This window comes from Haliotis cracherodii, unplaced genomic scaffold (genome assembly GCF_022045235.1).
Source record: "Haliotis cracherodii isolate W230 unplaced genomic scaffold, xgHalCrac1.p SCAF_7, whole genome shotgun sequence".
Classification (NCBI taxonomy): Eukaryota; Metazoa; Mollusca; class Gastropoda; order Lepetellida; family Haliotidae; genus Haliotis; species Haliotis cracherodii.
The window spans coordinates 14,566,544-14,579,519 of NW_027266330.1; the positions used below are offsets into that span (position 1 = coordinate 14,566,544).

At 39.9% G+C, this 12,976-nt stretch overlaps 1 protein-coding gene across 1 annotated transcript in view; it reads right to left on the reverse strand.

The window, feature by feature from the left end:
- LOC139448683 (uncharacterized) overlaps window positions 1–12,976 on the reverse strand; it is a 79,114-nt gene that overhangs the window by 43,352 nt on the left and 22,786 nt on the right. Inside the window, exon 2 of the mRNA XM_071230235.1 lies at window positions 8,518–8,759. Within this exon, the coding sequence (XP_071086336.1) occupies window positions 8,518–8,579 (62 nt within the window). The 5' untranslated portion in view covers window positions 8,580–8,759. The remainder of the gene's footprint in view (window positions 1–8,517; window positions 8,760–12,976) is intronic.

The window sequence follows — 12,976 nt, forward strand, 5'->3', positions numbered from 1 at the left end:
ACGTTGGCGTACACGTCGATCGAGTTCATCCCAGAGGTGTTCGATTGTGTTGAGACCTGGAGATCTCGACGGCCAGGGCAAGACGTTGATGTTGGCATTATGAAGGTAGTCTACCGTGACACGAGCTGTGTTCGGTGGAGCGTTGTCCGGTTGAAATTTGATTCACGTACACAATGTGGGGCAAAACGCTCATTTCGACGACAATAAACACGTTGTCTTCCATCTCGCCGATGAAGAAGAAATCGTGATTCATCGCTAAACCACACTCATTCCCAGCTTCTCAAATTGCAAGGCTGTAAGGTATGGCTCCAACCCAAGCGAATGTCGAATGTAGCGATCCTGTACAGGGGTGGTAACTCTTGGTCGGCAGGTTCTCGGACGGTCTGCAGTGGAACTGAACTGTGTGTATCAGTCAAAAAGGCGGAAAATGGTGCTGTGGTGGACGTTGAAGTGGCGTGCGACAGAAGACTGCGATTCCCCTCTTTGGATACGTCCTATGGCGATGTTCCGATCGGCAGCGCTGAGTCTCGACATTTGTGTCATCAAATGTGTGTACATCTGTAGACTGGTATTATATCTACCTATATACCACTCCTGGTTGGTTTATCCACGTTGGTTTAAATCCTTTCACACAGTTGCTTCCAAACTATATCTTACTAGTCTCTCCTTTGAAAACTTCGATAAAACATTAAAAGAAATCTCAAAATAGAAACCACAACAACCTACACCTACACAAAGTTTAATCCCCCAAAACACGAAACCCTCTAAACAATGGAAGGTCTACACATATTACAGTGGAATGCCAATGGACTGGCCGCCCACAGCCGCGAATTAAAAATTATGTTTCGGAAAAACCTAGGTCCTCATATCATATGCGTTCAGGAAATCCATTTCTCCCAAAAATCTAAATTCACCCTACCTATTTATATTTCGGTAAGACTCGACAGAGTTAAATCTCGCCCAGGTAGAGCAGGCGGTGGCCTAATCATATATATCAGGGAGGACATAAACCATAGAGAAATACCAATTTAAACTCCAAATCTAGAAGCTAATGGTATACAAATAACTCATCACAACCAAAAAATAAACACTGTAAACATATAAAACTGGACAGTGAAACAAATTAAACCTGAAAACTTAGAAACCCTAAATCAGCTAAGCCATCAATCCACCATCTTTTTAGGGGACTTCAACGCCCACCACCCCTCCTGTTAAATATAAAACAGCCCAAAACGGCAAACTCATCGTCGAATGGATAGAGCAAAAAACCTAATACTACTAAATAACAACCAACCAACTAGATATGTGAAAATTAATCAAAATATGTGGACTATAGACCTATTAATCTGTACCCCTGATATCGCCCAAAGCACTTTGTGGGAAGTGCATGAGGAGCCACTCGGCAGCGACCACTTTCCAAACCACATTACCATAGGAAACATAAATATCCAAACCACAAATGAACCACAAGAGGCAGAATTCAATTTACAACAAGGCAGACTGGGACAAATTTAAAGCACTATGCAAACAGATCAACCAAGCGGATCCCGAAAATAAAGACCCCGAACAATACTGACAAAACCTATCAGAATGCATAATCAACATAGCAAAAAATACTATCCCACAACACCAATAATAGACAAAACCACAGTACCCTGGTGGACCGAGGAAATAAAAAAACTAGGAAAAAACGCAAAAGTGCATTTAATAAAGCTAAACGAGGCTACACATATCTAAAGATAGAACATCAATTAAACCATGAAGTACAAAGTTTAGTCAAAACGGCAAAAGCCAAAAACTGGAAAAAAATCTGTGAAGAAATATACCATCACACAGGCGCAAGAACAGTATGGCGCAAAATACACGCAATCCGAGGCATTCAACGAACCAAAAAAACACCAAACATAAATAACTCGACAAACCCTTAACAAAAAGCAAATAACCTCGCAGACCACTTCTCAGCCTCTAGTAGTAATAGTAACTTCCCTGAGGAATTCTAAAAACAATTAAAAAATCAAAATAAATTCTTCAAATTACCCAAAGATGATAACCTAGAAATTAACCAACAATATACACTAGAGGAACTACTCCATGTTCTAAATAATAGAAAAAAGGAACACCCCCGGGACTAGACCTTAACTCAAACCAAATAATTAAACAGCTTCCCCAAAATCTTCTGGAATCACTACTTAAACTATACAATATCATGTACCAAAACGGCCAGGTTCCTACTTCATGGGAAGAGGCATTGGTCATCCAAAAACCAAAGCTGAACAAACCAGCAAACGAAGCAAACTCCTATCGAGCAATATCCCTAACCCCAATGTAAAATCATGGAGGCAATGGTCCAAAACAGACTCCAACACTATCGAGACCAAAACAATATAATAAACCAAGATTAAAGTGGATTCACACCAGGACGATCAACCTTAGACAACCTCGCCCGATTAGAACAAGAAATCAAAACGGGCCAACTAAACCGACAATACACAGTAGGCATATTTTTAGATTTCTCTAGCTTTCGATATGGTTTGGCAAAATGGGCAAATACAAAAACTACAAAAGCAGGACTTAAAGGACAAATAATAAACTATATCGAAGACTTCCTAACTAATCGCAAAATAACCGTGGGTATCGAACAAACGCTATCGGACCAGTGTCCCTTAGAAAATGGCACACCCCAAGGTAGCATTCTAAGCCCAACGCTTTTCAACGTTATGATTAATGACCTATTCGAGGGAATATCCAATAAAATTCAAACTTCCAAATACGCGAATGATGGAGCCGTCTGGGTCCGCACCAGAAGCATAAATATGGCTAAAAAATTACTGCAGAATGCATTAAATAAAATTCAAATATGGGCAAATAAATGGGGTTTCTCACTAAATGCCGAAAAAAACACAGGGATAGTGTTCAAACACAGAAATATGAGTGCAAACACCCCCAAACTACAACTAAACAAAAAAAAAACAAATTCCCAATTCCAAAAAGAAACCAAATTCCTTGGTCTAATCTTTGATGAACACCTCACATTAAAAACAAACTAACAACTAGATGCACTAAAGACATAAATACACTGCGCTGCCTGACAGGTTCCAAGGAGACCCTACTATCACTTTACAAATCACTAATTAGATCAACAATTAGACTATGGATGCCAAATATACAACACCTTAAACTCCTCATTAAGTGATAAACTAAACTCAATTCAATCACTCAAGATAATCACACGCACTCAGCATGGCACACCGCGCATATCGGTACAGGCACTAACAAGCGAAATACCCCCGGATCTACGCCGAGAACATCTAATAATAAATTACTGGGCCTCAACCCTACAAAACCAACAAATCCAACAGATCATTAAAACTAACATAAGCCCCAGACTCCAAGCTCTAGCTCGCAAAACCCCTCAATTAACACCAATCTCTCGACGCATAATAAATTACCTAAATATACACAACCTAAATAATTTACAGTTAAACACAGCCCCAAATAACACCTTCACACACAAACTCCAAACCCCCCAAATCGACATATCTCTCTCCACCAGGCTAAATAAAGAAACTGATCCAAATACCGCTAAATCCATCACATTAGCATACATTCACGAAAAATGGCCAATTGGTGTCACATTAACACAGATGGGTCCTTTGACCCGGACTCAAAACGCACAGGATTCGGCATCCATATCAACAAACCCCCAAAAGAAACACAATCATATAGGCTCCCAAATAATCAATCAATTTTCACAGCCGAATTAATGGGGATAGTAACAGCTCTGCACAGCGATCAAATAAATAGACACCCAAAAACCCTAATCCTTTCAGACTCATTAAGTGGGCTACAGGCCATAAAAAACAAAAACACAAAAAAAGCGCCCAAAACAATGGACAATTAAAAGCGCCAAGAATCTACGTTAAGTAGGTAAAGACATACGTGTAGAAATAATTTAGATCCCTGCCCACGTTGGAGTTTTTGGCAACGAAAACGCAGACAAAGCAGTCAAATCAGCACTAAAATTAGAAGAAGTAAGCATCAACCTCCCAATATAAAAAAAAACGAAATTATGAGTATCACAAAGGAGTAAATCTTCCAAAAGTGGCAAAATAACTATCAGAAATCTGATTGCAAACTAAAACACCTGCTACAAAAGCCATTAGGAAAAAAAATCAATCATAAAACCAAAAAATTTACAGAGTAATAACTAAACCACAAACAGGCCACACTAAGTTAAACCTACACCAAATTAAAAAACACCAGAACGGTAAATGCCCCCACCGCAACTTAAAAGAAACGCCTGAACACGTAATATTATATTGCACACATTACAAGCAAAATATTTGTTCTCCAAATTAAGTAAGCAGCCCTAAAAGCCCCACCTAGGTTGCCTCAGCTTTTCGGACCTTACCCTTTTCGACCAAACACTAAACGGCCTGGCGGGCCCGTGCGCGAAATACGCATATGTCGGAAAGCGCACGTTGAATTCCTAATTTCAGTAAGTAAGTTATCCACGTTTTATATTCAAAAAGCAAATTTGTATTTAATTCACTGAAACATGTAGACTGAATGTATACATGTACCTAAAAATATTAAGTAAACAAGAACCTAATCAGTGAGGTGTCCTTTATCCTTCCTATTCGACTGCTTGTAAAAAATCTGATATCCCAACTCACAGCTGGTTAATATAAATTTTCTGCTGAATATTCGAAACAGAGTAAGTGAGATGATTTGAACGACATTTATCACACTTACAGTTTGGTGTTCAAGCGTTGATTGACACAAGTTCCACAACCGTTTTTTCATACTATGGCACTGACGTGTTCAGGACAAGTCAAGTCTTAACTAAACATCCCAGACCTATTGCCTGGTCAATTCTACTGAGTTGTCACGGTCTACATTTTTCTCACAACAACGTGTAACTTATATTATTGAACAGGTTCGGGTGTCCAGCTTTACCATCGCCATCTGTTCATTCTGAACTACTGACGGGGATGTATCGAGTGTTTGGCTGATGTTACCATTTGTTCATGAGTTAATATTGCTTCTCTGCTAAAAAAAGATTGAAAATAGACCCGGGACACGCCACTGAACTTCTAATGCCACGTTGGCGTGTTGTCAACGTACAGCCGCGCCCCTGTCCCATCTGTTGGTAGGATTTATGAGGATGTAAGCTTACCTTGATCAATGCATGGTTTGTTGGATTGCAATTTGCCATACTTAAAGGGCCGGGGCAGCAATATAGCAAAACCCTTCCTCCACCATATGTATATGGCCCGTATTTGAAACAGTGTATGTGTGTGTGTGCTGTTTAACTTCGCACTCGGCGATATTCCAGTTATAAGACGGCGGTCAGTAAATAATCGAGACCAGATCATACAATCCAGTGATTGGTACTGAGACCAACGATTCACGCCAATAATCCGATCTATTCAATCATGAGTTTTGGCTGCTAGGGACCACTTCTAGCCAAGATTCGTCGCCGATATACCACAATACATATTGAGAGACTGACAATGGAAGCGGTCACAATTATTCCATGATTCACGCTTGGCTGTCTCACACTGTATGTTCCACCACGCGGGCTGTCACGTCGCTTAATTACAAGTGAATGAGATAGAAATGAAAGATGTCAATAATAAGGAAGTATGTCACTCACGGAAAATTATAATCTGGAGGTACAGTGAAGCTCTGTTAGAATACCAGTAGATTCGACTGCGCAAAAGATACTTAATGCACAAATTCTTTTGGAATTTGATATATAATGCATAGATGGGGATCATTTACACTAACATCTGGTTCCATCTGCATCGGGTTACCATGGATTACCATCGTAATAACATAAAATAATGGCCTGTAAATGCGCTCTCCAAAACAAGAAACGCGCAGGTAGACTTTTAGTAAATTTATTGTACCTTAATAATATCGATATTATTTAAATTAATATCATAGATACATATATGACATTTTGGAGCTCGATAGTCACATGTTGTCGTTGTACAAAGGCATTGAAAACTGTTCCTTGTCATGTCACATAAGGCCATAAGGTTGCGCTGAACTCATTATCTCGTGTGACCGACCCGGGCAGCAATCACGACTGCATCTCCTCTGCACTAACTGGATAAGTGTACGAATTCTGTCCTTCGGAATTCTGCCTGTAACGCGTTGGCCGGTTGTGGGAGTGTCTGCGGCGTGATCTGACGTTGACGTACACGTCGATTGAGTTCAGCCCAGAGGTGTTCGATTGTGTTGGGGGCGGTCGAGTAGCCTAGTGGTTAAAGCGTTCGCTCGTCACGCCGAAGACCCGGGTTCGATTCCCGACATGGGTACAATGTGTGAAGCCCCTTTCTGGTGTCCCCCGCCGTGATATTGCTGGAATAGTGCTAAAAGCGCCTTAAACCATACTCACTCACTCGATTGTGTTGAGATCTGGAGATCTCGACGGCCAGGGCAAGGCGTTGATGTTGGCATTATGAGGGTAGACCTGACAGTCTAGTCTGATATCCTCCTCAAACCAGGGATGCGTCCTGCAGTCTCCATAGCTGTGGCATTGCGATGACGTAGGTGGAACAGTCGAATGTAGCGATCCTGTACAGGGGTGGTAACTCTTGGTCGGCAGGTTCTCGGACGGTCTGCAGTGGAATTGAACTGTGTGTATCGCTCACAAAGGCGGAAAATGATGCTGTGGTGGACGTTGAAGTGGCGTGCGACAGAAGACTGCGATTCCCCTCTTTGGATACGTCCAATGGCGATGTTCGATCGGCAGCGCTGAGTCTCGACATTTTCGAACTTGAAAAATGTTGACAATTGAATGACAAATTATTGGCTTATGTTTGCCTTTTATAGCCACTACCACGAGTTACCAATGCCATACCTGGCACGTGCATTTTGCTTTAATGTTTTCCTCCATGATATTTTTGAACACGTGTGAAAACAAAGCCGTTTAAGACATTGCAAATCGACAATGGCTGCGTTTTGACACATCGTGTGTGGAATATCAGGCCACCAACATTTTCCAGTAACATGTATCCAATTTATATTGCGTTTCTTTTTTTGAAGAGTGTATCTTCATATATTGGCCCACTAAACAAAGAAACAAGTGATCACTTACAGACATCAATGGAAATGTGACAATAAATTTATAGACGAAGTTAACAGGTGTTGGTTTTTTTATAATTTCAGGGGATTCGCGGGTCAAGTGTGAAAAAGAGAAAACGAGAGGTTTGTAGCGTACGCGTTACTTTTATTAAAGATAAATGCATGGTTGTAAGTATTATACTTGATAACTGTTTTTTTATTGAATTTACACTTTCCATGTTTATCTGCAAATGATGTTCTCACCATATTTCATAACTTATGTGTATATCTCACAGGGTATGCAGCAAGAGCGAACAAATAAAAGGACAAATGCTGCAAAGAAGGTGAATTTAGGTTTCCTTTCTCATTATTGTCATGAATAGTTATTGCAGTAAAGAACTGATCTCGTCTTATCAACCAGACTACACCGATAACTTTTAAGTGCATGACAGTATCAGCAAGCCTGTAGCTTAGTTATGACCTGTGCATGTATGTTGTATGACCTACAAAATTCACAACTGTCTGACCAGTGACGCATACCCCCCCCCCCCCCCCCAAAGACACTCACTCCTGTATTGCCATCCGCTACGTCATTGACATCAGCGAACGCCCACATCATCACAGAAAGCAGATTTGGGGGATTGCCTAAAAGTCGGTCCAGGAAAGGATTGGAGGATAATAAAACAAAACATGCATATCTTGGTAGATCTGAAATGTCCACAAAACGTATAGTTTTGCTCAATTAATTGAGTTTGAATAAAAAATTAATGTATATTCAACAATGTAATCAAGTGATAATTACGACTACATTCCAAGGGTCCTCGTAGAAAAATCAGTGCCTTGACTGTGTGTTTTCTTTGATGAGGTTTCTCACCGACCGTAGTATGTAGGAGTGTCCTGGAAATGACTGTGTTTTGACGACTTTTCTTTCATTGATTAACGTGAACGAGGGGCGTTCAATAAGTTTTGCAACTTCAATTTAAGCCCAAGTCGCAGAATATCTTTTGCACTTTTATTTTTCAATATAATCTCCATTCACCTCAACACACTTATTCGATTTGTCCTTCAAGCTTTCAATACCACCTTTATAGAAATATGCAGATTGGCCCTCTTTGTCAGCCTTTCTGTCCTCATCATCCTGGAAGCGTCTTCCACGTAGTGCAGATTTACCGGAACAGGAAACAGTCACTGGGCTGTGGGTTGGATGATTTAACTGTTCGAATCCACATTCACATATGGCGGCCTGTGCAATTTTCGACTTGGGAACCGGAGCATTGTCGTGCAAAATTAGAATACCACGTGTTAACATCCAACGTCGTTTCTGGTGAATAGATTTTCGTAATTCTCTCATTACATTAGCATAATACTCTTCATTGATTGTAGTTTTTGGTGGCATGTAATCAATCAGCAATATGCCTCTTGCAATATGGTGGCCATTACCTTGCCAGCCGATGGTTGAGTGCCAAACTTCCTCGGATGCGGATGGGGTCCTTCCATTGCATGGATTCCAGTTTAGTTTCTGGGTACCAGTGGTGGATCCATGTTTCATCACCTGTCACTAGACGAGAAAGAAATCCGGCTTCATCAGCAGAATAGATATCCAGGAGGTCTCGACAATTTTCAGTTCTGTGGTTGGTGGCGATCTTGAGCTCTGAGGTTTCGATGTACCATCTTGCAGATACCTGGGACATACCAAAATGCTCATGAATAATGGTTAGAACAGTTCCAACTGATATTTGGAATTCCCTAGAAAGTTCAGATACTTTCACTCGTCGGTCAGACAAAATTCTTCTTTTTATAGCAGCAATGGTTTCCAGTTGGGTGGCATCTGAAGGCCTGCCTGACTTTGGGTCATCGTCCATGGGACTCCCTACCCCTTTTAAACTGTAGAGACCAACGGCAAACTGTGGAATAGTCATTACCCATCACTTTACACATGCGATCATGGATTTCTTTTGCTTTCCATCCCTCCTTGGTAAGGAACATTATTTCAGCCATTGTCTATGTTTGAGAGAATCCATGATTGTGACCACCCTCAGGTGAATAAGCTATCACATCTAACTTATTGTTGTGTCTGGAACTTGTTATGACACGTGTCAACCTGATGTTATGACTAGTGTCACACCTGCAACAAGTTGACATTGTTTGTATAAACACAAATGCCCAAGTTGCGAAACGTATTGCACGCCCCTCGTATGTATCATCAAATGTGTGTACATCTGTAGACTGGTATTATATCTACCTATATACCACTCCTGGTTGGTTTATCCACGTTGGTTTAAATCCTTTCACACAGTTGCTTCCAAACTATATCTTACTAGTCTCTTCTTTGAAAACTTCGATAACACATTAAAAGAAATCTCAAAATAGAAACCACAACAACCTACACCTACACAAAGTTTAATCCCCCAAAACTCGAAACCCTCTAAATAATGGAAGGTCTACACATATTACAGTGGAATGCCAATGGACTGGCCGCCCACAGCCACGAATAAAAAATTATGTTTCGGAAAAACCTAGGTCCTCATATCATATGCGTTCAGGAAACCCACTTCTCCCCAAAATCTAAATTCACCCTACCTAATTATATTTCGGTAAGACTCGACAGAGTTAAATATCGCCCAGGTAGAGCAGGCGGTGGCCTAATCATATATATCAGGGAGGACAAAATACCATAAAGAAATACCAATTAAACTCCAAATCTAGAAGCTAATGGTATACAAATAACTCATCACAACCAAAAGATAAACACTGTAAACATATAAAACTGGACAGTGAAACAAATTAAACCTGAAAACTTAGAAACCCTAAATCAGCTAAGCCATCAATCCACCATCTTTTTAGGGGACTTCAACGCCCACCACCACCCCTGTTAAATATAAAACAGACCAAAACGGCAAACTTATCGCCGAATGGATAGAACAAAAAACCTAATACTACTAAATAACAACCAACCAACTAGATATGTGAAAATTAATCAAAATATGTGGACTATAGACCTAACAATCTGTACCCCTGATATCGCCCAAAGCACTTTGTGGGAAGTGCATGAGGAGCCACTCGGCAGCGACCACTTTCCAAACCACATTACCATAGGAAACATAAATATCCAAACCACAAATGAACCACAAGAGGCAAAATTCAATTACAACAAGGCAGACTGGGACAAATTTAAAGCACTATGCAAACAGATCAACCAAGCGGATCCCGAAAATAAAGACCCCGAACAATACTGACAAAACCTATCAGAATGCATAATCAACATAGCAAAAAATACTATCCCACAACACCAATAATAGGCAAAACCACAGTACCCTGGTGGACCGAGGAAATAAAAAAACTAGGAAAAAACGCAAAAGTGCATTTAATAAAGCTAAACGAGACTACACATATCTAAAGATAGAACATCAAGTAAACCATGAAGTACAAAGTTTAGTCAAAACGGCAAAAGCCAAAAACTGGAAAAAAATCTGTGAAGAAATATACCATCACACAGGCGCAAGAACAGTATGGCGCAAAATACACGCAATCCGACGCATTAAACGAACCAAAAAAACACCAAACATAAATAACTCGATAAACCCTTAACAAAAAGCAAATAACCTCGCAGACCACTTCACAGCCACTAGTAGTAATAGTAACTTCCCTGATGAACTCTAAAAACAATTAAAAAATCAAAATAAATTCTTCAAATTACCCAAAGATGATAACCTAGAAATTAACCAACAATATACACTGGAGGAACTACTCCATGTTCTAAATAATAGAAAAAAGGAACACCCCCGGGACTAGACCTTAACTCAAACCAAATAATTAAACAGCTTCCCCAAAATCTTCTGGAATCACTACTTAAACTATACAATATCATGTACCAAAACGGCCAGGTTCCTACTTCATGGGAAGAGGCATTGGTCATCCAAATACCAAAGCCGAACAAACCAGCAAACGAAGCAAACTCCTATCGAGCAATCTCCCTAACCCCAATGTAAAATCATGGAGGCAATGGTCCAAAACAGACTCCAACACTATCGAGACCAAAACAATATAATAAACCAAGATCAAAGTGGATTCACACCAGGCCGATCAACCTTAGACAACCTCGCCTGATTAGAACAAGACATCAAAACGGGCCAACTAAACCGACAATACACAATAGGCATATTTTTAGATTTCTCTAAAGCTTTTGATATGGTATGGCAAAACGGGCAAATACAAAAACTACAAAAGCAGGACTTAAAGGACAAATAATAAACTATATCGAAGACTTCCTAACTAATCGCAAAATAACTGTGGGTATCGAACAAACGCTATCGGACCAGTGTCCCTTAGAAAATGGCACACCCCAAGGTAGCATTCTAAGCCCAACGCTTTTCAACATTATGATTAATGACCTATTCGAGGGAATATCCAATAAAATTCAAACTTCCAAATACGCGAATGATGGAGCCGTCTGGGTCCGCACCAGAAGCATAAATATGGCTAAAAAATTACTGCAGAATGCATTAAATAAAATTCAAATATGGGCAAATAAATGGGGTTTCTCACTAAATACCGAAAAAAACACAGGGATAGTGTTCAAACACAGAAATATGAGTGCAAACGCCCCCAAACTACAACTAAACCAAACAACAAAATTCCCAATTCCAAAAAGAAACCAAATTCTTTGGACTAATCTTTGATGAACACCTCACATTAAAAACAAACTAACAACTAGATGCACTAAAGACATAAATACACTGCGCTGCCTGACAGGTTCCAAGGAGACCCTACTATCACTTTACAAATCACTAATTAGATCAACAAATAGACTATGGATGCCAAATATACAACACCTTAAACTCCTCATTAAGCGATAAACTAAACTCAATTCAATCACTCAAGATAATCACACGCACTCAGCATGGCACACCGCACATATCGGTACAGGCACTAACAAGCGAAATACCCCTGGATCTACGCCGAGAACATCTAACAATAAACTGGGCCTCAACCCCACAAAACCAACAAATCCAACAGATCCATAAAACTAACATAAGCCCCAGACTCCAAGCTCTAGCTCGCAAAAACCCTCAATTAACACCAATCTCTCAAAGCATAATAAATTACCAAAATATACACAACCTAAATAATTTACAGTTAAACACAGCCCCAAATAACACCTTCACACCCAAACTCCAAACCCCCCAAATCGACATATCTCTCTCCACCAGGCTAAATAAAGAAACTGATCCAAATACCGCTAAATTCAGCACATTAGCATACATTCACGAAAAATGGCCAAATTGGTGTCACATTAACACAGACGGGTCCTTTGACCCGGACTCAAAACGCACAGAATTGGGCATCCATATCAACAAACCCCAAAAAGAAATACAATCATATAGGCTCCCAAATAATCAATCAATTTTCACAGCCGAATTAAAGGGGATAGTAACAGCTCTGCACAGCGATCAAATAAATAGACACCCAAAAACCCTAATCCTTTCAGACTCATTAAGTGGGCTACAGGCCATAAAAAACAAAAACACAAAAAAAGCGCCCAAAACAATAGACAATTAAAAGCGTCAAGAATCTACGTAAAGTAGGTAAAGACATACGTGTAGAAATAATTTAGATCCCTGCCCACGTTGGAGTTTTTGGCAACGAAAATGCAGACAAAGCAGTCAAATCAGCACTGAAATTAGAAGAAGTAAGCATCAACCTCCCAATATAAAAAAAACGAAATTATGAGTATCACAAAGGAGAAAATCTTCCAAAAGTGGCAAAATAACTATCAGAAATCTGATTGCAAACTAAAACACCTGCTACAAAAGCCATTAGGAAAAAAATCAATCATAAAACCAAAAAATTTACAGAGTAATAACTAAACTACAAACAGGCCACACTAAGTTAAACCTTC